General features: G+C 40.8%; 1 protein-coding gene across 2 annotated transcripts in view; it reads left to right on the top strand.

Moving 5' to 3' along the window:
• The window catches only part of PIR (pirin), a 97,286-nt gene that overhangs the window by 1,335 nt on the left and 70,617 nt on the right, over positions 1 to 25,334 (top strand). For both annotated transcript variants that reach the window (XM_015246463.3, XM_006212644.2), the window contains exons 2-3: positions 124 to 252; positions 11,110 to 11,202. In XM_015246463.3, the coding sequence (XP_015101949.1) occupies positions 157 to 252; positions 11,110 to 11,202 (189 nt within the window). In that variant the 5' untranslated portion in view covers positions 124 to 156. The remainder of the gene's footprint in view (positions 1 to 123; positions 253 to 11,109; positions 11,203 to 25,334) is intronic.

The raw sequence follows: 25,334 nt of genomic DNA, 5'->3' as shown, positions 1-25,334 counted from the left end.
TGTAGCTGTTAATATTTTGGGCAGGTGTAAATTTAATATCCTTTATTTTTTTGTCCTTGGCTAGTCCCTCCTGTATGACTTCTCTGTTCTGTTATCCCTCCTCTTGCTCTCCATCCTTTACAGCTCAGCCTCAGAACACTCTTTTTAGCCTTCGACATGGCATCCTTCAAGAGGGTTACCCTCTCAGTGCTCAGCCGAGAGCAGCCAGAAGGGGTTGGAGCTTGGGTCCGCAGAAGCATCGGCAGACCTGAGGTACGCTGGTTGGGTGGCTGTTTCGTACTTTTTTGTGGAAGGGACTAGGGGGACTCTGAGGATAAACTTGGGAAGAGAGGGCATGAAACAATCTTGAGCTGCCGTGTGGGGCACCATTGGGGCCAACCCAAACTTAGCAATTGGGGTCCCCCCAGGACCAGCCCCAGCCCAAAGCAGGTTTCTATACCATGGATTCAGCAGTCCTGAGCAAAGGGTACAGCCGAAGCATCTGCACCCTCTCCACACACCCATGTCCCACCCAGGGTTGGTCTGTCCGCCTCAGCATGCACATCACCACACACACCCACGTGGTAGCCCCGAAGTTTACATGCCCACGGGTCAATGCACCAGGGAGAGACTAGGTCCCCTTTCCAAATTCCCAGGAGAGATAATCTGATTGGCTCAGCTTGGGTCAAATCTCTACTCTTGGCCAGTCAGCCATAGCCAGGGATTTGAGTTTATAGACCACCTAGACCCAACTCTATGGACCTCTTGGTGGAGGGTAAGTGGGGGCTTCTTTCCAAGAAGGTGATTATAGGTTAAGTAGACGTCTTTCAACATTAGAGAGCAGTTTTCTTTGAAAATTATGGCAGATATGGAACTTGTGGAAAAGAAAATCTTATATGAAAGGTAATCAAATGGTGGTTCTAGTCCAGGGAATACAGTGCCCAGCACCATATGAGATTCCAAAAACGGAATTCCTTCTATTGAGATATAATCGACATACAACATTTTAGTTTCAGGTGTACAACACAATGATTCAATATTTGTATGTATTGCAAAATGAACACAATTCTAGTTAACATCTGTCACCATACGTAGAGAATTTTTTCTCTTGTGATGGGAACTTTTAAGATCCACTTTATTAGCAACTTTCAAATAGGCAATATGGTATTAACTACAGTCACCATATAGTATATTACATACCCAGGACTCATTTATTTTATAACTGAAAGTTTGTACCTTTTGACTCCCTTCATCCATCCATCCAGCACGCTCCCCCGTAAGTTTGGCAACCACCAGTCTGTTCTCTGAATCTATGAGCTTATTTTTTGTTTTGCTTTGTTTTGTTTTTAGATTCCACATGTAAGTGAGATCATACTGTATCTGTCTTTCTCTGTCTGACTTACTTCACTTGGCATAATGCCCTCAAGGTTCATACATGTTGTTGCAAACAGCAAGATTACATTCTTTTTTTGGCTGAGTAATATTCCATTGTATACATATACTACATTTTCTTTTTTCCTCTTTTTTTTTACCATTATTATTTTTTTTTTATTGAGGTACAGTCAGTTTACAATGTTGTGTCAATTTCTGGTATACCACATTTTCTTAGTCCCTTCACCTGTTGGTGGACACTTAGGTTGTTTCTGTTTCTTGATTATCGTAAATAGTGCTGCAATGAACCTGGGGATGCATGTATCTTTTTAAGTTAGTGTTTTTGTTTTTGGTTAAATATCCAGGAATGAGATTGCTGGATCATATGGTAGTTCTGTTTGTAATTTTTTTGAGGAACCTCCATACTGTTTTCCATAGTGGCTGCACCGGTTACATTGTGCACAAGTGTTCCCTTTTCTGCACATCCTCACCAACACTTGTTATTTCTAATCTTTTTGATAATAGCTTTTCTAACAGTTGCGAGGTGCTGTCTCATTGTATTTTGAGTTGCATTTCCCTGATTAGTGATGTTGCGCATCTTCTAAAACATATTTTTGGATAAAGAAAGAAGTAGATTAGGGAAGTAGATTCTTTATGAAAAGTGGGGCTGATTTGTTCCTCTTTTTGGAATATGCTCTGATACTCTCACACTCTGTCATTGGCGGCTTATTCATTTGAGAATATCTTTTGAGGTCCATCAAACATTGTTTTCCAAAGGGATACATGCAAATTGGATTACTCCAAGGGCTAAGTGCATGGTGGCTGTTGGGAAGATGCATGTGGATGTAGTATTATATTCTACTGAGCCACGTCACCATTGGAACAGTTGTGAAGAATTCAGACACCCATCAGTAAACCCATTATTGTATGTTGAGGGTAGCTTATACTTTAATTACTCCATCTGTCAGGAGTTTTTGGTCTTGTGAACCACTTTGACGGTCTGCTGAAACCTATCAATTCTTTCTCAGAATAATGTTTCTTAAATACATAAAATACATAGTCTTACATGCAAAGGAAAATTTTTATATTGAAATATGGTTAGCAAAATATTACAAAACAAATTTGTATCTTAAATAACAACTCTAGTAACATTAAATAAGAAGCTTTGGTGGCCGTTTTCATAACTCCCGGATTTCAAAGCTGTGAGGGGCCTGAACAATGGTTCATACACCTGCAACTATGCTAATGTAATATGAAAAGAGCCTTGATTTCTGCTGATGACAAAGTCACAGGTCCTGGTCATTTACTGTGGTTCTTTGGCTACATTCCTTTTTTTTTTTAAAAGTTTTTATTTATGTATTTTCTTCTTTTGGGGGGATAATTAGGTTTGTTTATTTATTTTTAATGGAGGTACTGGGGATTGAACCCAGGACCCTGTGCATGCTAAGCAGGCACTCTGCCACTGAGCTATACCCTCCCCCTTGGCTACATTCCTAATTAAAGGAAATGTCCAGTTTCAGGCTGGAGAAGGATGGTGGTGACTGTTGCACCCCACTGTAAATGGACTTAACCCCACTCCACTGGATACTTAAAAATGGTTAAAATGGTAAATTTCCCATAATGTTTGTTGTGCTACCAAAAAAAATTCAGGAGAAAAAAACATTTCAGTTAGAGGTTAATGAAAATAAAGATGTGTTTTTTTTCCAGCCAAGTTTATAGTCACTCTGAATTGTATCCATGGTACCCAGTTAAGAGTCCCTGGCTGAAAACCTATGCTTTAAAGACCCCCATAGTCTATTAATTCAAAAGGTCTCCCATGCCCCAGGCATGCCTCTACCCTAAAGAAAAATAAATAGATAGGAATCATTTATAATGCCAACACTTGGTTTAATCACCATTAAGGTGGAGGGTATTTCCTTTTGTATCCATGTAATTGTGTAGTTTACGTCTTGGGGATTGTACAGAATAAATAACTTTGTGTCCTTAGTTTTTCATTTAACATGGTAGCATAAGCACTTCCCATGTTATTATAAATTCCCCATGAACACCATTTAAGTGGCTATAACATATTTTGGTGTTTGGGCATACCATTATTCTCTTACTCCTAGCCCGACTTTTGACCGTTTCGAGCGTTACCATATTTGTTGGCACTCCACACATGGCCAACTTGCCAGAAATGTGGACCCCCAACTCCCCAATCCGCAGAGAAGGAAAGCCATCACTCTGCCTTCGAGGTGGTTCCTTTTCAAACTTTTTGCACCAAGATTTTGTCTCTGAAGAATCATCTCATCAAGTTTGGAGCCCAGAGCTATTTTAGCGTAGAATTTACAACAGTGTTTAGCATTAGTGGCCCTAAGTGACATGTTGCCTGTGACTGTAAATGTGGAGGTAGAGGAATTCATGGTTCTCTCACTGAGCCTTTTGGTGGTGAGTGATAAAGGAGAGATGAGGTGGGGCTGGCTGGCACCTCCTGTTACAGTTGTCTGTGGTCCCGGGTAGCCAGGCTGGAATTGGAATGATTGTACAGTGTGATGTTAGCGGGGAGTTCCTCTGTGCTCCCAGCAGGAGGGAAACCCACCAGTCCTCTGCATTTGCCTCCATGCCCCACTCCCCTTTCCACCAGGCAGTCCTTGGTGGTATGTGATTTTCCTTGGACCACTCTTATTCAGGCAGACCTCAGAGATATTGAGGGTTCCTTTCCAGACCACTGCAATAAAGCGAGTATTGCGAAAAAAGTGGGTCACATGAATATTTTGGTTTCTTGGTGCATATAAAAGTTATGTTTACAGTATACTGTAGTCTATTAAGTGTGCAATAGCATTGTGTCAAAAAAACAAGGTACGCACCTTAATTAAAAAATACTTTATTGCTAAAAAATGCTAACTGACATCAGAGCCTTCAGTGAGCTGTAGTGATAACATCAGATCACTGGTCACAGATCATCATAACAAATATAGTAACAATGAAAAAGGGTGAAATATTCTAAGAATTACCAAAATGGGACACAGAGACACAAAGCGAGCAAATTCTTTTGGAAAAAATGGTGCTGATAGCAATACTTCAAAGTGTAATGAAACAAGGTATGCCAGTATATACTTAATTTTTTTTAAATATGCATTCTTTTTGTTGAAGTATAGTCAGTTTATAATGTGCCAATTTCTGGTGTACCGCATCATGTTTCAGTCATACATGTACATACATATATTCATTTTAATATTCCTTTTCATTATAGGTTACTACAAAATATTGAATAGAGTTCCCTGTGCTACACAGTAGAAACTTGATATTTATCTATTCTGTATATATTTTCTATTAGGGAGAATTTCTAACATAGAAAAGTGGAAAAGAGCATAATGAATCTCTGTGTACCCAGCCTCCAGAAAGATCAGCTCCTGGGTAGTCTTGTTTCCTCTCTGCCCCATCCATTTCTTCCCTCAAAGTGTTTTGAAGTCAGTCATTCCATTTCGCTCATAAATATTTCAGTTTGTATCTCTGAAAGATAAGAACGTAAAAAATAGAACTGTAACTCCATTACCACACTTAAAAATGATGCATTTCTTAATATCATCAAACAACCTTGACTAATCTTTGGCTGATACAGCCTCTGTAGTGACTCTCCATCTGTGTCTCTAGAAGTGGAGTCAGGGTAGGGGAACACAGAGTCATAGCTCAAGTCCGTTCAGGGCCGTAACTAGACCTCGGTCTGGACTCTGTGCTGGCAGTTTCCTCTTGCCTTCTCGTCGTTACCCGCAGGCTGAGTAGGCCCCGGGGGTACTGAGCTGTTGGAGTCTACCTCTGAGGGACCTCTCCCCTCTTCTGCTGCCATATTATCTTGACGTAGCGGGGCCTTTTGTTGGGTATTGGGAGAGTCGGGGGGGGGGTCTCTCCTGATTCTAAGCTGCTGCCACATGCGTTAGTGCCATTTTACCAGTTATATTAGGTGCAGTTGTGTATGACTGAAAGCATCCTCCAAAACCAGTGGTTTACATAGGTAAGGATTTGTGTTTCTGTTTTGAAAAACCCAAAAGTAGGCGGTCCAGGGTTGGCCTGGAAGCCCCACACTTGTCAGAGCCCAATGTTCTTTCTAAATTTATCATTCTTAGTGTAGCACCTTATGGCCCAAGACAGCTGTTGGAGCAGTTGCAACTTGGGTGCAGAAAGGAGGAAGAGGGGAACAGCGAAAGGATATATGTCAGCTGTCTATCCTCCTTTTATAAGGGATTTCCCTAAAAGTCCCACCCAACAACTTCTCCATACCTCTCATTAGCTGGATTTGGTCATATGACCACAGCTACAGAGGAGGCTAAAGACCAAACACAAGCACCACTTGGGATGTTGGTGGAGTACCTTCTATATACACAGAATTATTCTAGATTCAGTGAAGCATCAAAGAAAAGCATAATGTCAGCCCTGCCTCCAAGGAACTGACATAACTGGCAGCTACTTCCACTGCTTCCTGATTTAAATCAGACACCAGGCTGCTGGAACTTTGTGAAGGGAGTGGCACAGGCTTGAGGGGTGGTGGCCATGGGTTTGACTGGCCTTCTCAAGAGATCAAAAGAAAGCTTGGAAGCTGCCAACTGAAAGTGGCAGCCAAAGGATCTGGAATTGTTTAAAGAAAAGGAAATTCTCATATGGTTCAAAAACTTTGAAAGAACATCACTTTAATATGTAGAAAGAGAAAGATGTCAGTGAGTTGGGGACCAAATCAAGATATTTTAGAAAATCCGAGTTCATATATAAATCAGATCTTGTCTGCAGGTAGCAAGTGTCTCTAATGTGTTCTTGTATACTTGCTGAATGTTTAGAGAATGTTAGGAACTTGGATGAGGGCTAGTACCCAGCCTGCAAATAACACTTCAGGACAATAGTCTAATGCAAGACACTCCTGCTTGTTGGAGGAAGAGTGTCTCTTATACATGTACCCCATCCTTTGTCCAGGTAAGCACTTCATCCGTCTTACTTTCACATCTGCCTTTCAAGCCTTCTGCAGTCTTTTCCTTGTGCCGGCTTTTGAACCGTATGTGTCTGTGTGCCATGGATTGGTGACCACAGGATTGAATATGTGACCCATATATCACAAATAGTAGTTCCCAGACAATGAATAAGTACTGTTCTGTGGGTGTGGATAGTGATGAGGGTAGGACTGGAAAGGGGGAACCTCTTCTTTTCACAATTTAGTTGACGGCAGGACATATTTGCTCATGTGAAACTCTTTGATCCCAAGAAGCCATAAATATCTCTTGATCTCATCTTTACCCACATTTTAATACCAGAGAACCACAATAATGTAGACCTAAAAAGCCATCTCGAGACTCCAACCCCTTTGTTTTATACATAGGGAAGTTGTGTCTCAGAGATCTAACAGGTACCACACATCTGTGTAGACCCTGCAGCGTTCTGGGCACTGGACTGGGTGCTCTGCAGGCACTGTGTCCAGTCCTTCAAGATACGTATTATCCTGTGAGAAGAAAACATGTGTAATAAGGTATGAGAGTTTTCATCCTCTCTTCCTTCCCAACCCCAGTTCCACTCCTGGGCTTGCCTCGAGCTGAAAGGGAGTTATGAGTGACAGGATGAGATTGAAAGAATCCGAGATCTGATTTCCACTGGAAAGGGCTGAGAGCTCCTGGTGGAAGAGAAAAGAGTAAATTCAGAAGGTGAGGGGACAGAGGAGAAAAGGGAAGAGCTCTCTCCATGTGTTCGGTGGAGACTTGAAGGGTTAAAGTGAGAGAAGCTGGAAATATTGGGGACATGAATTGGAGAGGAGTAAGGCAGAATTGAAACACATCTCTAAGTAGAAGCCCCCTTTGGCATTTTTGAGAGAATTCAATAAATATTTGAATTGAATTCCAATTACTTTTTAATATATTTTAAAATTATCTTTTAAAAAAACTTGGGAGGGCAGGAGGTAATAATTAGGTTTGTTTGTTTATGTATTTATTTAATGGAGATGCTGGGGGATTGAACCCAGGACCTTGGGCATACTGAGTATGCCCTCTACCTTCTCCCCAGTTACTTTTTAATATTGGGCTAGATGAACACTGGGCTGAGATGGGTTACAAAGTGGCCTGGCTTTATATGGTTACAGCCCATATTTTAAAGTGAAGAAACTGAGACTTGATTAGGTTACAAAAACTTGTAGTAGCTTGTTGAATTTGTGTGCACGTGTGTCTGTACTATGTATGTTATATGTGTGTACATACATATGTGTGTGCATGTGTGTATGTGTATTTTTTCCCACAGAAAGTGAAAATAAGAGCCAAGTCAGAGGGACAAAGAAAAGGTTTGGTACTTTCATTTCTAGCAATAGGACAGAGTAGATACCCTAAAACAAACAAGCAAACAAACAAACAAACAAATAAATAAATAAATAGCTGAGCTGACAGGAAGTTAGAGAAATTCTTGGAGTCCAAAAGCAATGAAAAGGAAAGAAGAAATAGGAAATCTGAATAGTTTTGTAGCATTAGAGTAAGTGAATCAGTGTATTAAAAGTTTATCGCAAAGATGAGAGCTCCAGATGATTTTTACAATTTTACCAAATGCTTTACATTCAGATAATTCCAGTAATATACAGACTCTCCAGGAGGTGACATCCCGGGGAGTCCTCACATCACTTTATGAAGTAATGTTATCTTGCTATCAACACCAGACAAGGATGGCAAGTGAAAGGGTAATTACATCGCATTTATGAACATTTTTGCAAGAATCATAAGCAAAATATTAACCAACCAAATACAGCAATGCGTAAAAAAGATAATATATTATAACCAAGTTTGGAGTGTCTGAAGAAAGCAAATTTGGTTTAATATTAGAAAATCTATTTATATAACTTACCGACATTAAGAGATTAAAGGAGAAAAAAAACATGTAATGTCTCCATCAGTGTAGAAAACGCGTTCAATCAAATGCAACATCCACTTATGCTAGCAAGTTTAATAAACTAGGAATAAAAGGGAAATTATGTAACCTTATGAAGGGAATCTACAGAAAGCCTGCATTAAACAACCTAGTTGCCAGTGAAACTGTAAAAAGCAGTCTGTGTAATATTAGGGACAAGGACAAGGATGTCTGTTACCATCTATTCTACTCAACATTGTTGTAGCGGCGTTAGCTTGCAAAAAGACAGAAAAAGGAATCGAAAGTACAAGGGTTGAAAATTAAGGGGGAAAAAACAGTTATTTGCCAGCGGGTGTTGGTTGGAATATTACTCCCCAATATTCACCCCTTCCCTGTAACAGAATTACACACTCTCACCCACTTTTAGGTGCATTACCCATGAGTCCCTTAGGGAGGGCTTAAGTGCCCGCTTCTCTGCCTTTGGGCTTGGCCATGTCACATGCTTTGACCAACGGGATGTGTTATTGTGGTTGTCCACCACTGGCCCTTGTCTATAAGAACAGCATGTCCTAGACAGTGGCCACTGTTTCAACTTGGGGCCAGAATAAGAAGACATGTAGAGGCCAGCCAAACCCAGCAAAACCCAGAGAAGCTGCAGCCTGCCACAGCTTTAATCTAATGCAAGCAAAAGATAATTTGTGAGCTGCTGGGCAAAAGCTTATTTATAAATACACTAGTGATATCAATGTCTGCAAAGAAAACCCAAAAGAAGCTACAGATCAATTATTCAAATCAATAAGAGCTTAACAATGTTCAAAATTGCCTTTTTATTCACATATCTAATCCCCAGCAGCAAGCTGTTCAAAAACATTATTTAAAAATGCTATTTACATTATTATAGCTTTGTAATATAGTTTGAAATCAGGGAGCGTGATGCCTCCAGCTTGATTCTTCTGAAGATTGCTTTGGCTATTTAGAGTCTTGTGTGGTTCCATACATATTTTAGGAATATTTGTTCTATTTCTATGGAAAATGCTATTGGGATTTTGATAGGGATTGTGTTGAATCTGTAGATTGTTTTGAGTAATACGAACATTTTAACAGTATTAATTCTAAGACATGAACACAGAATACGTTTCCATCTGTTTGTGTCATCTTTACTTTCTTTCATCAGTGTCTTAGATTTTTCAATGTACAGGTCTTTCTCCTTCCTCGTTAAATTTATTCCCAGGAATTTTATTCTTTGTGATGCAATTGTCACTGAGATTGTTTTCTTAATTTCTCTTTCTAGTAGTTCATTGTTAGTGCCTAGAAATGCAACAGATTATTGTAGCATGTGTTTGAAAGCTGCCAAGAGGGTAAATCATAAAAGTTCTCATCACAAGAAAAAAATTTCTGTACCTCTGTATGGAGACAGGTGGTAACTAGACTTATTGTGGTGGTCATTTCGCAGTATTTCCAAATATCAAATCATTACCTTGTATATCCGAAACTAATATATTGTTATATGTCAGTTGTACCTCAATAAAAATACTATTTACAACACCATAAAAAGTATGTTAGTTGGCAGTAATTTTAATATATGTAAAATCTTTAGAGAGAAAATTACAAATCCTATTGAAAGACATTTTAAAAGACCTAAATAAATGGAGATAACCATGTTTATGAATAGGAAAGCTCACTATATAATTGTCAGTGCTCCCCATATTAATCTATAGATTCATAGAAATTCCAATCAAAAGTCCAAAATTTTTGTTTGTAGAAGTTCTTAAATATTCTAAAATTTATATAGAATAATAAATGGCCAAGAAGAACCAAGACAGTCATAAAGATACACTGATAACAGGCAGATCTGTTTCCACCTCTCATTTGAGCTCAAGATTTAGCTTCAGTTGCTGTCTAGCTTTTGCACAATATACTGGACACTGAATATTCATAGTTCCATTTATATAAATATCATTTATATACAATATCTCAAACTCAACTTGACCTAAAATGAAGTCACCATGGCTATTTCTATTTCTTGTGCTTCTGGATGGTCCTACCATCATCCCGGGTACCATAGCTAGAAATTTGGGAGTGATCCCAAATCCCATTCTCCATCACTACCGTCATTGCCTTAGACCTGGCCTTTGTCCTTGCCTGCCTGTTAAAATTACCTTCTCAATACTCTGCCTCCTGTCTCTTCTTTTTCCAAACCATCTTCTACCTGTATGCTAGAGTGATCTTTCTAAATCTGATCGTCTCAACCTTTCATTTAACCCCATCACCTTCAGGATAAAACCTCAACTCAAGCTTTAAGATTTGGCCTCTATCCTCAGCTCATCTCTCATCATGATTCTGTGTGCATCTTTTGCTCCACTAGAGTAGTTTCTTTGAAGTTCTTCAAGCTTGTCAAGCTGCTTCTCTGATCTTTTATTTAGAATATTCTTCCTTCTCCCCCTTCTACTTGATTAACTTCTACTTAAAGACCCAGCTCAAGTGACACCTCCCTGGTAGACCCTTCCCTGAGCCCATCCCGGTCTCATATGCATTCTCTCCCTCCAGAGAGCGCAATCATTACAGCGCAATCGTTGATTTCCTAGTCTGTTCCACCAAGAGACTCTGTGAATCTGTTTAGGATATAGACTGTCTTGTTTGTACTTGACTATTTAGGTCTTAGATGATCATGAAATATTTGTCCACTTCTCATGATATATCAGCTCTTTAACTTAGTGAATCCATGTGTGAGAGAGTGTGTGTGTGTATGTGTGTGTGTGTGTGTAAGGAGTTCTTTCCCGAAAGCAACTTTCATTGCCAATAGTTGCTCTTCGGCAATATTGTTTTCAGTGAGGTTTTCTAGATCTGTTCATGAATGTTGCCCCTAGTAGTGTGACTTAAAAGGCATGTCTAATCTGCTGAATTTGATTTTTATTTCAGTTAAAAAATCTGGATCCATTTTTACTGTTTGATGAATTTAAAGGCGGTAGACCAGGCGGATTTCCTGATCACCCACACCGAGGTTTTGAAACAGTAAGTAAAACAATTTGACTGCAAAAGTGTGTGTTTTAAATTTTACCTCTATTCTTAAAATTAGTAATCACTTCTAACAGAAAATTCAAATTTAGAAGCAATGAATAATAGGCAAAACTTAATTTACAAGTTCCTGGCTATTAATAGAATTATATTATCTATTTTACATGAAATATCTTCAAATTTAAATTTTTACTGTAAATCTTTGAATTTGTGCTACTGGAGACATTCCTATTTGAGCAGTTAAATAAAGAGCGAGAATTGGCTTCTTAAAAATATTTATATAACTAAAATAATCTATTGGAGATAGAAGAAACAATTTAAGATGTGATTAAGATAATTTTGTATAGAAAACTTGCTTCTCTTCAAGAATATTCAGAAATGTTTAACCTCATGTGATGTAATGTTTTAAACTCTACAAGACAAGCCAAGAACACTATTAGTATTTCAACTCAATTTCAAGGGATTATAGAATCAAGGGGCTGAAATCGAACATGGCCTAAAAATTAGGATTTTAAGGCCATACATATACATTTACAAATTAAACTTTAAAATTCATAGTGATTTTGCTGAACACTTATTTTCAGTTTTAGCGAGATGAGGAAATAAAAGTGTGAACACAATGTTGGGGCGCTTTCAGAGATTCCTCTTCTCCACACACGTATATATTCTGGGAAAATGTGGGGACAGTTCCTAACAAAGTTGAGTCATGCGCTCCATGAGAAGAACCTATATTCTTAGAAAACAGACCAGGGCTTAGTGTGTCTGTCAAGCTAGTTTCTGAATGAGTAAATATTCATTGACGTCTGGCAACATGCAGGCGTTGTTGTCTGGTGATCTTTTATATGTAGAGCAGGGTGTCTGTGTGCTGGGGAGTGTGGGCAGAGGGAGGGAGGCTGACGAAGGAGGAGGTGTGATCCCTGCTTGCCTCCAGGATGCAGTCTAGTTCAGGAGGTGAGAGAGGGACAGGTAAAGAGTGAAGCACTGTAGTGTAAAAAATGGAATAAGCCTAGAAGCTTCTGGAAACAATATGAAGGATTAAGGTTGTTTGACCCGTCTCCCTTCTTCCCTTAGCCTTTTGCCTTCCGGTTCTGTTCTCTTGTGACCACTTCGAGGCCACCGTGCCTTGCTTTACATCAATAATGGAAGCCATTCCTTTCACCTCCCCTACACCTGTGCTAGATTCTGACCCGGTTCCCAAAACAGGTCTCCCCACTGTGCTCTTCTGTTTCTGGTATCAGGAGATTCTCACCATCCCACGGCTCCAGCTACCATTGTATTAATCCTTCAAGATCTTTCCAGATATTACCATCTCCATCATGTTTTCAAGACAATCCGAAGAGGATCGATCTACTTTTTCTGTCGTTTGGCCCCAATAGCATTAGATTTTTCCAGTCTCATACACGTTAGATCTTTATGGTGGCCTTGATCATACCCTCTGTCTTGTATTTGACTAGGAGTTGCCTCAATTGTCAGTTGCTTCAGCTCAGGTAATCCTGCCCATCGCCACGTTCTCCAGGTGGAGATGCTCAGTAACTCCTGGCTGAATTTAACTGGTTAATAAAAAGAGATGGTTTTCACTGAATATGATGAATATATTAAATAAAATGAATGATGAAACACATTGCTTTCCTTTCCATTGTGGAAAGAAAATTTAATTTCCTTTATAAATTCAAATTTATAAATTGTAAGTTACTCAACTTGAAACTACTCTGAGAAGGGGTTCATCTGTAGAAGATTGGTATTTGGCTCTTTACTTTTGAATAAGACTTTTGCTTAAAATTGTAGTTGGAATCGCAGCCAGTCCTCATCATTTGTAAAGTCGCCTACACGCTGAATTTATTTGTCACCCCCAGATGAATCCCTGTGGCGCTTACGCCCGCATTCGTGGGCATGCGCAGAGCACCCCAGCTTGCACACGCTCCCCTGATGGTGAATAAAACAACACTGTCTTCTTGTGTCAGCTCTCATACTGTAAACAAGTGTACTTCTTGAGGTCTATTTAGTGCCACATTTGTGTGCTTTTTTGTTGGTGATCTACTGTTTAAAACAGCCCCCAGGCATCGTGCTGAAGTGCTGTCTCGTGTCCCTAAGTGTAAGAAGGCTGAGAGGTGCCTTAGGGAGACAACATGGAGACAGTGCGCGTGTTGGAGAAGCTTCCTCCAGGCCTGACTTGTGCTGCTGTCCGTGAGCTCAGTGCTAATGAATCAACAAAATAGATAGTAAATAAGGTGTCTTTAAACAGCAGCAAACATAGAACAGAGTTCTGTTATTGATTCTTTCTTGATTGTAACCAGAGGGTGGCAGGCCCCTAACCCTGTATGTCCCCAGGAGCGATGATTGGGTGTTGGCTCATTCAGTGATCATGGCAATGTTATAGAACGTCACTACTGTCAATGACAAGAATGGCCTGTGTCAGTTTCCCCAGGAGTGTAGGTAGGCCAAGGACTCAACTATCTCTTACTGTGAGCTTTAAAAGTCTGCAGTTCAAAACCAGGTCCACACTTCTAGGCTCGCATCACCTCCTCCCTGGAGCATTTCCTACAGGCTTGTTTTCAATTTTGAAAATGCTAATTAACATAAAGAACAGAGTTAGAATCACCTGTTTTATTACTGTACCATCCAGAAATAGGTTTTGCTATTATTTTAATGCAGTTTCTTCCAGTGCTTTTCATGCTCTGTGTATTTTGTCTCTTTTAGAAAACATTATACTGTCAGCATTTTCCCAACGTTTAAAAAAAAAAAAACTAATCTTTAGCAGCTTCATTAAGCAGCTGCCATGAAATTATACCAATGGACATTGCCACAGCAATGTGTCAGGGCACCTGTTTATCCTCAGCATCACCAACACAATATATTAACCCATCTTTTCTTTATCTTTACCATCTTGACAAATGAAAAATAATGCCTCATCATAGTTTTAATTTGCATTTCTCTTACCTGAGCAAGATTGATTATCTTTTCATTTTTCAAAGATCTGTCATACCTATTTCTCTCCTTGGCCTATTTTGTTCTCCTGTGTTGGTGACATAATTCTTATTGTTTTATAAATGCTCTTTACATATTAAGGAAATCGGGCCCTTTTCAATGATAGGAGTTGAAATAGTGTTAAGAGGGATTAGGCTTGTTTTTCACTACCTCCAAAGGTAAACCTTTGGATACAAAGCGTAGATGCAAACCAATAGAAGGAAGAACTTTGTAGCAATTCATTATGCAAAGATGGAATAGGCCCCCTGGATCAAAGTGATTTTCTTATGCCTGGAGAAATACAAGCATGTACTGAATGTTAACATGATGGGTGTGTGATCAGCATCAGTGGTCCTCAAAATAGACTGTGTGTGAGATTACTCAGTGCTGTGCTGGAATAAAATACTAGAGCTCGCATTTATTTTTTTAATAAAATGAAATTATGCTGTCCTAACACATGAATACAAAAGATAAATAAATGTACTTTTTTTAGTCCATGCTCACATTTTAGTCCATGCTCACATTATGTGATCAAAGAAATATAGAGAATATTACTGTACAAAATTCTTCTTACCTCAAATGTGATCTCTGAACCAGCAGTGGTATCACCTGGAATCTCAACCTCCACTTCTGTCTAGGAATCAGGACCCACATTTCAACCACATCCTCAAGTGGTTGCTATGAACGTTACAATTTGAGAAGTAATCATCTGATGACCCTCCAAACCAGAAATACTGTTTTATGAGTTAAGCACAAGAACCTGATTTTACTGAGTAAATGGCTGACCCTTTTTTAAAACTTAAATCTTCAGTTTGCATAGCCGTATATTTTCTGTTAAAAACTTACCTGAATGTTGAGGAAGAAGGAATGCCCTGGCAAAGGAGGCACACCTGGTGGTCCCAGGACAAAGGGGAAAATGTACTTGGTATTTCCTGCCTGAAGTTTGGACTCTGGGGAGCATTGTTTGGAAAGTCCCGAGTGGTCAAGGGTGGAAGGATTTCTGGTTGAGCCTGATACCTCGGTTTACTGCAGCTCTAAATGGTCAGAAACAAAGAACCATCTGAAAAATGCACAACACTCTGCCTTTTTTTATCCATACCCTGCCAAAATTTAGTTTCGCCCAAAAAAGAAGGACTTAAAGTTCACACACTTCCAATGAACCCTTCACCTACCCTGAGAATAGATGTATTTTGTTCCTTTTAAAATCATCCTTTAAATTAGAGCCTCGGGACTTTCCAGGTTTGGGCACTGAAAGTCCCGTGTTCCTAGGAAGCCCTCAATCCTGGGGAAACCAACATGGCCGGTCGCTCCTGCTGAAATCGAACAACTCTTAGGAATAAACTACCATGCCTGCTTCGCAGGGGCATTTTCGGATGGGCTTGTCGATTTTGTCCTTAGTTGGGCTTTGAAATGTTGTATAAAGTTTTTCACTGCAAGCCTCAGCAGGTTCTTTGATTTTGTTCAGGAGAACAAACCAGCTCTGTTTCCAAGGGTGTGCCCATCAGAAAAGCCACACTCATGTTTATTGGTTGGCAGCCAGCAGCGTTTGCATGCAATATGCCTGAACAATATCCCGAGAGGAAGGGGAAGGGTTCTGGTGATTCACACCTAAAACTTACAACTGGATTTAAGCCTCCTGTCTCCCACATGGCCTGTTTTTTCTAACTTGCTGTGCACTTTCAAACCCAAACTATACCATTGTTGAATCAAAGCTGGGGGAGTGGGGAAAAAAGCTTGGTTAAATTCAAAATCCATTTCGGAAGGGAAAATAATAGTCTAGGAAAACTGGAAACAAAGGATATTTTCTGAACCTTATAAAGACCCTCTTGTTCAAGGAACATCCTATGTCATATTTAATATGGAGATATTAGACATGTTCCTGTTATGAGAAGAAAGACAAGAATGTGAGAATGTATATCAGCAGCATTGTGATTTCATATGGTTGTGGAAGCTTTGAAGCTGTTAGTAAGAGTGATAGCTATTGGAAAGGAGGAGGACGAATTACTTATTTGTAGGTAATATGCTAATAAAAGACTCACCCCCCACCCCCGGCTGCGTCCAGCTTTCTGCAGTTATGTGATTGGAGGAGGATGGAGGGCACAGGACATGTCCTGAAGTTGTGGTCACAGAGCAGCACGTGGATTTTAGTGTATATGTTTATTTGGCGTGATTTGGGGGTGAGGCTAACAGATAATAGGAAAGAAGCTAAAGCCACCCTCACTCCCAGGACACCCCTTGGCACCACCATGCTAAGAATATCAACTGAAACCTCTTAGTAAATGGCTGGGTAGAAAATAATGATGCAAAAATCACCCACTTTCCTGCACAAAAGCAGTAATCAGATATAATGGGAGAAGATCCCATTCAAAATAGCAATAAGAACCCCATAGAATTCCACGGGAAAAGTTATTCTCTCACCCAGTTACCCTACTTCTAGGAATCTAATAATTTCCTGGGGAAAACCCCACCATGGAACAAGGGGATGACCTGGGGACAGCTTCCTCTCAGAAATATTTGTGCACCATTGGAGGTGCCCACGAAATTTAAGAGTGCTTCAAATTAAAAAGCATAACTTCTTCAATCTTTTCTTTCTCTGAAAAGAAATTAAAATTGTGTGCATGCCCGCTCATGCGCCCATGAGTTTAGAAGTTGGAGGTGGAGGACGTCTGTTTCGCAGGAAAGCTAGCAAATGATGAAGGAGGAACAAGAGAGATCCATTTGATGAAATTTCACAATTTGAGGGAGAAGCCAGCACTTCTAACAGAAAGGTCTGGGAAGGTCTCAGGGAAAAATTGGCCGTAAATGTAAAATCTTAAGGAGTAAGTTAGATATGACTCTCTGGACAATGGAGGACAAGACAGAGGGCATAGTGCGGAGATTTATTAGAAACTAAGTAGTTTAGTCAGACTTAAAAGGTGGATGTGTAGGGTGGGCTGGGTCTCAGAGCTGTAGGTCGGGCCATTATTGGGGAAGGTCTTCAAAGCCAAGCTTGATCTCTAGTTATGAATGAATGACCAATATATATATCCTGCAACTCCAAAGTTAGCGCTGTCGTTTTGAAATTAGAACCATTTTTAGTCTAAAAGTCTAGCTTTTAGGATGTCTGTGTCAGCGGTTCTCAACTGGGGTGACCTTGCAGATTATTCCAACTGGAGGGTGCTACTGCCATCTAGTGGGTAGAAGCCAGAAATGCTGCAGAACATCCTCCAGTCCCCAGGACAGTCCCCACCCACAGCAAGGAATAAAACCCTGGTTTTTGTCAACAAGCGTAGGTCACGTGAGGAGAAAGCAGCAGTTTAATGGAAATATTCTTTGAAAGCAGTCCACATAAATTCCCAACAAATTTCCCCATCTGCCCCACCCCCACCCTATTATAATTGCAAACAGAAACCATTCATGTCTGAGAGACTACATTCCTGGAGCTCTTAAGTAGACAAACTGGAGGGGAGATGTAATAAAGACAATAAACCAGTCATTAAACATTCTTTTATGTTACCAAATATGAAATAATGCTTTTTAGCACAACTAAAAATAAGTCCAAAATAAATGAACATAGATCATTACATGCTAAAAAACTTCTTGCATATCTTCAGCACTCTTAGCGAATCTTCTTCAGAGTTCTCCATCAATAGACTCTTCTCAAATGAAATGTGTGATGACATAGGATGAAACCCAAAGGAAATTTGCCATGCAATCGTATCAGCTCCTAGTTTTATGAGAAGCTTCACTTGCTTTCTCTACATTGCCTCTGAACGTCACAGCAACCTTGAAAAGTGGGAATTATTAGCCCCCCATTTTACAGATGAGGAAACAGGCCAGAGAGGTGGTGACTTACGGAGCTCACACAGCCCATTCAGGGCCGGTGGGCCCATCTGAACCCAAGCCCGCACCTGTCCACTCCTTCGTGCTCCCACTCCTGGAACAAAGTTCCCTTTCTATACATTTGACAGTGTTTCAGTTCATTGACACGTTAATACCATTAGAGATGAGATTGCCTGGGTAACATTGCCCGGTAAATTGTGAGCCCCTCTATTCCTTGTGTGACTTACTGTGGGACCCAGTGCTTTCATGGTTCAGGGATCCGGATTTTCTTGCCTGTAAGTGCCAAGTCACGTTCTCACTTCCCCTCTGAACTTCTGCTATAATGAGGAAACAGATTGGGGTTGGTTGACTGCCTGGATGTTGAAGGACAATCATTTAACTTCTTGATAGCCGCAAGGAGACCATTCATGATGGAGTATTAACACAAGTAACAACATCGTGCTTTAATTGCTTATCATCTTTTATTACAACCTAAAAATTTGTTTCTTCCTTCTTATATACCTTTTTGCCTTACCCAGCCTAGCTTTACCCCAACATTTCAGTCTTTTAAGGACCCGCTAGGGGGCTGCCTCCTTCCATGAATGACTCCCCTATTCCTCTGGATTCTTCCTCATCAGAATTAATCTTTCTTCTCTGTTTCTACCGGTTCTAATTGTACTTCCCATTTGCATTCGCTTCTCTTAGCTGCCTGTTTTAGTAGTGTTCCCTCTCCTAGAGTTAGCGGTAGCTCCCTGAAGGTAGGGAAGGGATGATCACTGCGTTCCTTTTGGGTGATATCTTACTTCCCGTTTATGAGTTTGTGATGACATTTTCTCTCTCTCTCTTTTTGAATTGAAGTATAGTCACTTACAATGTGTCACTTTCTGATGTACAGCATAATGTTTCAGTCATACATATTGATGACATTTTCTCTTGTGCAGGCTGACATGAAAGAAAAAGAAACAAATGAAAAATTATTCCAAAATTTAAAGTTTATTTAAAAAGACAAAAAACTGGCACCCCCATGTCAGACCCTCTTATTATAAAATGTCGTATTGCTTCTTGAAGTCCCAAATCCGAGAACTATGATCCAGTAACATCAAGTGCAATGAACACATTCACTGAAAGTTTGAGAAATTAAGTCCATACCATGAACTGAATCAGGAATAATAGATCGCCCACCAAAAGGTATTAGCTGCTGAATTAAATTAAACATTTCTATAGTGAAATTTTAACAAAATATTAAAACAAGAGGGAAATCGACCTGATTCCCTTAACGGGGTCTCTCTGGAAGAGCCCTGTCAGCCCCCAGCCTGCCTTGGCACCCTTCGATTGGAGGCTGCTGAGCAGAGAAACCTCCTTCTTCACCACAGCACTGTCCCTCCTTTGATGACCAGAGAGCAGCCTGCCGCAAGGACACGCCGTCTTTGAGCAGAGACAAGGTGCACAGGCTAGAAGACATGCCTTTCAGCAAAACATATCCCTGGTGTGGTGAGGACCGAATTTAGAAAAGCAGTGAGCATGTGTCAGGAGGCTCAGCAGAGGGCACTCTCAAGCAGCAGTGCTTTTAACTACCCACTCTCCCCGCTCGGTGGAGACGCAGTGTGTTGTCTGCGGAAACTCGGGGTAATCATAGGAGCTGATGGACCGCTCCCTCGAGGCCTCTTCAGTATAACATGGGAGATGGAATGATGGATGTGAACGCCTTGACCACAAATTTACAAGATGCCTGTAGTATCCGTGAAGAAGCTGGCCTGATGATTATATGGGAGCCAGCAGTAGTTTGTCTGAAGAGATTCCCCAAAGGGTTGAATCCTGAGTGGGGTTTGAAGAGGAAGGCTGTTCCTGACCCTGGAGTTCTAGAAGCAGCTGGAAGATTCTCAGGGAATCTGCAATTCAGCTCTCCTGAGTAGCTAGATTTGGGAATGTGATCATCATAGAATCTCGATGGGCATGGCAGAAATTTTACTTAGAGTGAAAGTAGCCGGGGAGGCTTTTGAGAATGGGTGCCTGTGGTGGGGGGTGGCAGGAAGTTAAGTGAGGCCCTGCAGAGCCTTCAGTGATTTGGGTTTGCCTGTTGGCTGAACACGTAAACCCTGTTGGTTATCTTTTCCTTTTTTGTGAAAATCACCTTTTGGCACTTATGAAGGTGTTTTGGGGGGATCAGAGTTGGATGAGCCAACTTGGGGGAGAGTGACTTTCCAGGTTTCTCAGTGATTGCTCAAGATGTTAAAGCGTTTTTGTAAAATAACTTGGGTCCTGAATTGTGTGGATTCGAACATTCTGTTTCTGGCCTTGGAGGATGAGTTAGCTGCTTCTGTTACGCAAGATGTTCCTTGCTGGCCTCTCTCATCAGCCATGACCTCCACCCGTGCTTGTGGTTTGTTTTTCTCTTTTTTCCTACTCAGCTCCCAGTAGAAAAAAAAGGGCACCATTTTAGGACAAATGGAAATGAAAAGAAAACACAGTTTAATCTATAAACTTTTTGTGCTATAACACTGAATGAGATCGTGACACTTTCCCTCCTAAATACCAGCCAGAAAGAAACAACCAACTATTTGCTGCTGTCATTCTTCAGAATTAATTTACAGCTCCTTGAGGTAGACGTTCTCTCACCTTCATACTGCGGGTGACACTTTTCTTTCCTTGCTGTTGGGGGCTTGTGTCCTTCTTCCAAATACAAACACTCAAAACAGACAAGAACTGACAAGGAAGCACAAATATTTAGGGAAGACCTGTGGAAAGTTTAGGACTAGGAGGAGGAAAGGATGAAGTAGGACCACAAAGCATGTCAAGTCCTTTAGGAAAACACCTGTTTCAGATTACAGATTTCTTACTTAATTAGACACACACAACTCTCGAGTTTAAACCTAACACTCCCAATTCCGCCAGCCACCCACGGCCATTCTCCAGGTGTTTGCGATTATGTCATGTCCTCAAAAATCATCTGGGTCGTGTCAGCTCTCAAAAGTACTGCTTGAGGCTTTTTCTTTCTTTTTTTAATCCTCTGTCGACATTAACGTCTCCTTAAGGTCTCAGTGTAGCATGTACCGCACTTAGCAAAAATAAATAAATACAATAAAAGATAATAAATAGTTTCCTTGGTTTCTGATTTTTCTTGCCCCAAAGGTGAAAAGTGTCTTTATTTTGCTTGCAGTAGTGAAAACTAGGCATTACGGACTCAGTAAAGCTTCAGTGGCCAGACTTCTCTAATTCAGATTTTACAGTATTTGGGATAGGGAAAATGCTATTTACTTTTGTGTTGCCGGGAAAAGAGGACAGCCACACCGCAACAGTAGAGGAAAAGAGGGGATGATGGTCTTCTCAATCTTTTAGAAACAGCGTTGGAACTGCTTTCTAAAATAAAATTTGCAAAAAAAAAAAAACCCAAACAAAAAAACCTCTTTTGGTCTTCACATGAATTTTCATCTTTAAATGAGTCATGCTCACCACAATTTACTTTCGAAAGTTGCCTGACATATTTTTAGATGATTAACAACTTGAAAGCCCCTAGGCCTGAATAACTGAAAAATCTCTGAGGGTGGAAAGAACAGGATTGGAAAGAAACTCCTTTGAGAACCCAAAGGAGAGCTTCAGCCCAAACAGAATGGAAATTGCCTTTATTATGCAGTTATTTTAATTAAAAATGCATGCATAACAGGAAAAGGAAAGCAATCCTAGATACCACTCCTGATGGTTTGGCTGGTTGTTTGAAATTTGGAAGCTTTTTATTTGTTCTCTGAAATTTTTAAGCTTTGTATGGCATCCAAAGTGCTTAATTCTTATTTTGGCATGTGCACTCTCTATAATAATTCCAGGTCTTTTCCACCCAGTAATGTTAGAGCAGGCAGGTAGCTAGATATGAGCAGAGAAAGGGGGACATGGGCACATGGCAGAAAACCATCTATCTTGTGAACAAAAGGGGTCCTTGGAACAGACCAAGAAAAGCAAGATCCTGTGGACTGATTAAAAAAACCATACCTTCTGGGTTGATAAGTGTCCTGGAGGTAGAAGGGTGGGACAGGACAGGAATCTCCACCATCCGAATGTAACCTTTTGTTCATCATGACCTAATCCAACTTCCCTATCAAGACTACATAAGGATGAAAAACCCGTCCTCCCCACCTGGGAAGGTGGAGCAGAGATGAAAATCACGGAAGACGACCCTAAACCCCTCCCCACCAATGAATATTCTGCCCATTCATTTTTACACTCATGTAAGGAGCTTGCCAAGGAAACTTGGGGCAGCCACCCACCCGGGTCTGCCCGCTCTTTCCTTGAGAGCGTACTGTCTATCCCTTAATAAATCCTTGCTTTGCTTTCTTAATCTCTGCGTCTTGACTCTGAATTATTTCTGTGACAAGGCAAGAACCTCTCGACCCCAGCAGTAACATATTAAAGTCAGAGCTGGCTGCATTGTTCCCACAGGTAATATGGAGTTGTTATTCTGATTCTTTTGTGTTTTCCCTTACATCTCACTGCCTTCCTTTCTGGCCCCGGTTCATCTATACAGGGAACCAGTATTCACCAGTGTCTGTGCCAAATAAAGCATCTCACTTATTTTAATTTGCTGATTAGTGGTGGCATCTTTATATTTTTCCGAAATAAAAAAAGTTGTTCCATAATATAAAAGCAAACTACTCATTGCAGAAATATCACACTTTCAGAAAAGTGGAAAGCAGACAATACAACGTACCTGCAGTTCTAACCTTCTGGGGATGACCATTCACATTTTGGCACGTGTCCATCGAGGCACTTACTTACGTACACAACATGACCGCATACAGTTTTACTTAAATGTACTCATTTAAATGCATCATTGCATGTAAGCCCTTTAAATAAAATTGCTCTTCTGTAGCCTGGTTTTTTGATTAAATAATATTTCATTTTTCTGTGTCAGTAAATAGAGATCTCTATCACTTTTTAACAGTTGCATAATAATATTCTCTTGTATGGCTGTAGCATGATTTAGCTAAGTACACCCTATTAACTCATCATCTGGACTGTTCCTGGATTTTGCTATTATAATAAGCATTGCCAAGGTAGATATGTGCAGACATTTTGTATTTTTGCTGTCTCCTTACATTTAAATCTTAGAAATGTATTTTTTAAATCATTAATCTGTTAGGAACACATTTCTATATGTAATGGGGGCTTACTCTGTTTTCTTGTATAATCACGTTTTTTAATACCATTTATTGGGAAATGCATCCTTGCCCTGCTGAGAACCTAGAATTTGGATGTCCAAGGTCAGGAAAAGATAAGACATCCCAGCTGAAAAAGAGAGAGCAAGAATTTGCCCTTCCTCCGCCTTTTTGTTCTGTTCGAACCCTCAGTAGATTGGATGATGCCCGCCAGTGCACAGTGGTAGTGGGACTTTATTCAGTCTGTTGATGCAAATGCTACCCTCGTCCAGAAACACTGTCACAGACACACCCAGAAATGATATTTTACCAGCCATCTGGGCCTCCCTTAGCCCAGTCAAGTTGACACAAAATGAACCATCACAACCTAGAACGTCCAGTTTCTAGAGCCATCTGCCTGCCACTTGCTGAGATAAAGGTGGCTGCCGAGGCCATTCTGGTCACAGTATACCGCAGTGACATTGTTCAGCAGGAGGACGCATGGAGAGCTGTGGTGTCAGCCAGCCTTGGTTTGCACTGTAGCAAGCGTTCTAGAAATCCTGGGTTGCAAGGGTCGGCACGCAATACAGCGAGCTCGGGAAGAGGTGGGTTTGTTACAAGGTTGCCGTGTGAGGTTCCAGCAGCCTGACGGTGTCAGGCCTTTCACCGCCCTTCGCTGGGGGTGTGAGGAAGCCGAATGAACGCTGGGCTGCTTTCCCAGCCTCAGTTCTGAACCCGTTGAGAGTACGGAAGAGGGCAGACAAGAGTCTACCTTTATTTGCCATGAAGCGGATACTGGAGAGTGTGGCTTCTGTCTGGAGGCAGCTGGGCCTCTGAACCCTGCGCCTGAAACTGAGGCCAACTATGCAGATCTCATTGGCTGTGCTGGACCCCTGCGAGCCACCGCCGTCAGGGCAGGCCCTTCTCACAGAGGCAAAGGGCAAAAGAGGACCCTCGCCTTCTGTGGGCAGACATTTCCAGAGAGGAAGGGGAGAGGCAGGGCTCAGCTCCACGAGCGCAGATTCTTCTTTCAAGTCCACCCATCAGGTGAAGTTGTTCCTGTCCCACCATGGTGCAAGACGGTGAGGAGTGATCACACTCATGGAATACCCTCCATGGAGTGGGAAGGGGCAGTGGAGCTTTTCACTAACACTTTGTGGAGGGCCCTGCACTGCCGATGGAGCAGGAGTCATGTGATACAATACAGATCGGGACATGGCCATGGGAAGTCAAGCTCATGGCTGACTCTCGTGTTAGTGCTCCACTTAGTTTTATTTGAGGCTCCCTTGTCTATCTAGGCTTCTCTCTCGCCATTCTTATTTCTTGAATGAGTCATGAGCACCCTCACTTCTTGGTCTTCACGTATGCCTGGAACACACTCCCATACCCCCTTAACCGCCAACTTTTTTGATCTGACTTAACTGCCGTCTCCCCTCTGAGAAGCTCCACCTCGCACCCAAGTGGGAGCGAAATCCTTCCTGTGCTCCTCACACTCCTAGACTGATCCAGCGGGACCCTTACTCCATCTTTTAGTCCTGATTACTCCCTTCTGCAGGAGAGTATGGACTTCACTAAATCAGCTGCTTTATCTGTCTTCTCCATCGTCAGACCTCAGTGCCCGTTTGTTCAATGAATTCGTAAATGACTGTTGTTGGTGAACTTACCATCTTAATTGATTATTTTAAAATTATTCCGTCATAGGTTTTCTATCTATGAATTGATCATCTTTCGGCTGTTTCCTAAAATACACAAATGTATAGGAAAATGACCAAAACCCCATGGCCACTTAGGAGTTATACAACAACTTGCTGAATTTTCATATTAAAAAAGACTAGTGATTAATTAGGTCTACTTTTTATACCTTAGGATAAAGCGAAAACATAGCCAACAGAAACAATCCGGTCCAGACATATATAATGGGTTCTTGTACGGAGGAGAGAATGATCTTATTTGTGTAAATCAGCAGTATCTAATGTGTATGCTGAGATCTTCATAAATATTTTCTCTTCTCTTACCTCTTGGGTGTATATTTTTTTGTTTTTTTTCTGTTGAAACATATTTCTGCTCTTTCTTTTTGTAGTTTTGGAGAGTTGTGATTTGTTGGTAAAAAGTATTACTTATTCTTTTTAAATACTGATTTAAACTGTTACATTTCGTTGAATGGGTCTTTGAGCGAAAATTATTAAGATCTGGCTTACATAATTACAAGAGATGTTTGGATTTTAATTACAGATTGCATTT

This window comes from Vicugna pacos, chromosome X (assembly GCF_048564905.1).
Source record: "Vicugna pacos chromosome X, VicPac4, whole genome shotgun sequence".
NCBI lineage: Eukaryota > Metazoa > Chordata > Mammalia > Artiodactyla > Camelidae > Vicugna > Vicugna pacos.
Note: the sequence above shows the minus strand (reverse complement) of the source record. Positions and strands in the feature narration are given on the sequence as shown.